Source organism: Hordeum vulgare, chromosome 7H (genome assembly GCF_904849725.1).
Source record: "Hordeum vulgare subsp. vulgare chromosome 7H, MorexV3_pseudomolecules_assembly, whole genome shotgun sequence".
Taxonomy (NCBI): Eukaryota; Viridiplantae; Streptophyta; class Magnoliopsida; order Poales; family Poaceae; genus Hordeum; species Hordeum vulgare.
In genome coordinates, this window is record NC_058524.1 from 547,069,853 (window position 1) to 547,072,520 (window position 2,668).

The 2,668-nt window shown below is 58.2% G+C and overlaps 1 protein-coding gene across 1 annotated transcript; it reads right to left on the reverse strand.

Moving 5' to 3' along the window:
* LOC123412377 (galactan beta-1,4-galactosyltransferase GALS1-like) lies at nucleotides 1–2,398 on the reverse strand. The gene is made up of 2 exons (XM_045105323.1): nucleotides 1,176–2,398; nucleotides 1–787 (listed from the first exon to the last, which is right to left on the reverse strand). The coding sequence occupies exons 1-2, from the start codon at nucleotides 2,345–2,347 to the stop codon at nucleotides 442–444; spliced, it is 1,518 nt and encodes a 505-aa protein (XP_044961258.1). The 5' UTR covers nucleotides 2,348–2,398; the 3' UTR covers nucleotides 1–441.
* Between the last annotated feature and the right edge of the window lie 270 nt (nucleotides 2,399–2,668).

Here is a 2,668-nt window from a genome sequence, read left to right on the forward strand (position 1 = left end):
TTAGGGCTAGAGCAGGTTATACTGTTGTGGCATATATAGTCAACAAAGGAAGTTGCAAGCTGCAACAATCTACTCTAGAAATGCACCATCATCGCTGATGAAGAAAGCTATTATAACCTTGGGTGCTTTAAGTGAATGGAATGCAATGAATATGACTGAGAATAGTTTTAACAATGAGATTTACACGGATGAGATGTCTCTAATATCTATACACAATTCTCACCTTTGCAGATCAACACCAGGGTTGCAGCAGTAGCACACAATCTGCCGTGCCGTTGGGGTTGCGGCTTCGCTTTCATCGCGTCTCTGTCAGCTCACAAGCTCCAAACTATGACTTGTTTGTTAGGTTCACAGCATGAGGGATACCCCTGCCAAGCTTCATGGACGGCCAACAGCAATGCTATACACCAGTCCGTTCTCTGATGTTTTGTCATGCCATATTCACACACGCACATTGCCAATGTTTCGCTTCTCGAACTCCCGCACCGCGTTTGCGACGAGCTTCATGCTGTCGTCGTAGTACCAGGGCGTCTTCTCCGACCACGTCAGGCCACCTTTGGGCGGCACGGGCACAATCTCGCGGCATAACTCGCCGGGAACATTGATGGTATTGTGGTAGTGGTAGTACCGGATGAGGTGCTCCGTCTTGTGAGTGGTGTTGCCGATCACGTTCTCGGACATGTGTACGCCCGTGGCGTATGCGTTCTTGGCCTGGATCGCGTACTTCCTGTCGCGCCTCACCCCGGTGATCGAATTCCGGAACACCAGCTTCTCAAAACCCCATTGTCTGCAAAAATGTTCAGTAAGAGGAGTGAGTCTTTCAGATACACCATGCATCGACAAATGTAACAGAAGTAATACAGGTAAGACTGGATGTAGGACATGGCAGGATTCAGACACTGCATCACCAGAAGTACACTTAAATTACTAGTACAACTGAACTGTTCTTAGAGCAACTGAAAATGAAAACATGGCACAAAAATGAAATGTCCGGCTCCAGTGATCTTAGATTAGGGTGTCAATGGAAAATGACACATGAAGGTTCCTTATTGGGTAATTCCTGTTCAAAAGGTCGCATCAACATGCCAAATACAAACGATGCAGCAATGGTTTGCGTAAAAGGAGTAACATTTCCACTGAACTAATCAAATTCTGTGCAGGAAACGGTCACCTACTTGGAGTAGTCGGCCATGGAATCGTTGGCGCCCCGCGCGCACAACCTGCTCGACATTGGGTTCTGCTCGATGGTGAACTGCGTGTAGGGGTCTAGCTCGGCGAGCACGCCGTCGAGCGTCCGGCCGTCGGGCAGGAAGATGTACTCGTCGACGTCGAAGAAGAAGGTCCACCTGGCTGCGTGCCGGTACCGGTGGAGGCAGTCGTTGACGACGAGGAACTGGTTGTGGTACCAGCCGTCGTAGTCGGCCTGGGCGCGCACGTCCTGCAGCGTGGCGCGGCCGGCGCGCACCCATGGCTCGAGCGCCGCGCGCACCGCGGGGCCGACGCCGCCGGCGTCGTGGAACACGAAGTGCGAGCGCGCGCCGAAGAAGCGCGCGTGGTACGCCATCCACTCCCGCACCCGCGCCGCGCTGAGGTCCCCGTACAGCGACGAGCCGCAGTAGAGGTAGTCGTACCGGTGCGGCGGCCGGAACGCCGCCTCGTCGTAGCCCCCCGGCGCCTCCTCCAGTGCCTCGATCCGCTCGTACCGCGCCGGGGACGGCCCGTAGTAGGCGTTGAGCACGAGCCTGCCCCCGGCATTGTCGGCGTTGGGCGCCGACGAGAAGGTGCAGTTCACCACCACGACGGTGTACACCCGGCCGTAGCCCCAGTCCGGGAGCATGTGGTACGTGTTGGCCGCGCGCATCGGCCGCGCCGATGAGGCGGAGGCGTTGGCGCCGCCGTCGTTGGGCACCCACTCGCAGCGGAACCAGGGCTTGCCGTAGACGTGGACCGGCTTGGACGCGAGCCCGACGACGGCGAAGGTGTAGGGCCCGCCGCGGTACGCGCCCATCTGCACGAACAGCGCCGCCGCGCTGCCCACCGCGCGGAACTCCCGCCTGTTCGGGTCGCTGGGCTTGGGCCGCGCCTGCGCCTGCTTCGACGACGAGGAGGCGTTGGAGCCGGAGCTGGAGGCCTTGCCGAAGACGGCGAGCGAGGGGGGCGGGTCCGGGCAGAGGGAGAACGGGGAGGCGAGCAGGGAGTGGTAGGGGCGGAGCTGCCAGGCGGCGGCGAGGAGCGTGAGCATGGTGAGCGCAGCGAGGAAGGGCTTGAGGTCGGAGCAGAGCAGCGCGGGCGCCGGAGGGCCGGCCGCAATGCCGCCGCCGCCGCCGGCCGCCGCCTCGCTCCGCATTCTCCTGCCTGCCGCGGATGGGGAGCAATGAGTGGGAGAGGGAGTGTGGGAGCAGCGTTGAGGATTACGCGAGCAGAGACCCCGTTGGCGGATTAATTAGCTTCCTTTTTTTTACCGTACCGCAGAGAGTACGCGCGGTAAAGTTTTCGGCAGGAATTGATGGCGTCACCGTATCCTGTGTGCAGGACACGGAGCACGGGTCTCGGCGTCGGCGCACCTTGTTTGTTTTTCCTCGGATTCGGGATCTCGTCTAGCCTCTACTCTTTTTTGAAAAAAAAAAATTGTTTTGGTTTACTTATTACTTTCTTCGTCCAAAATTCC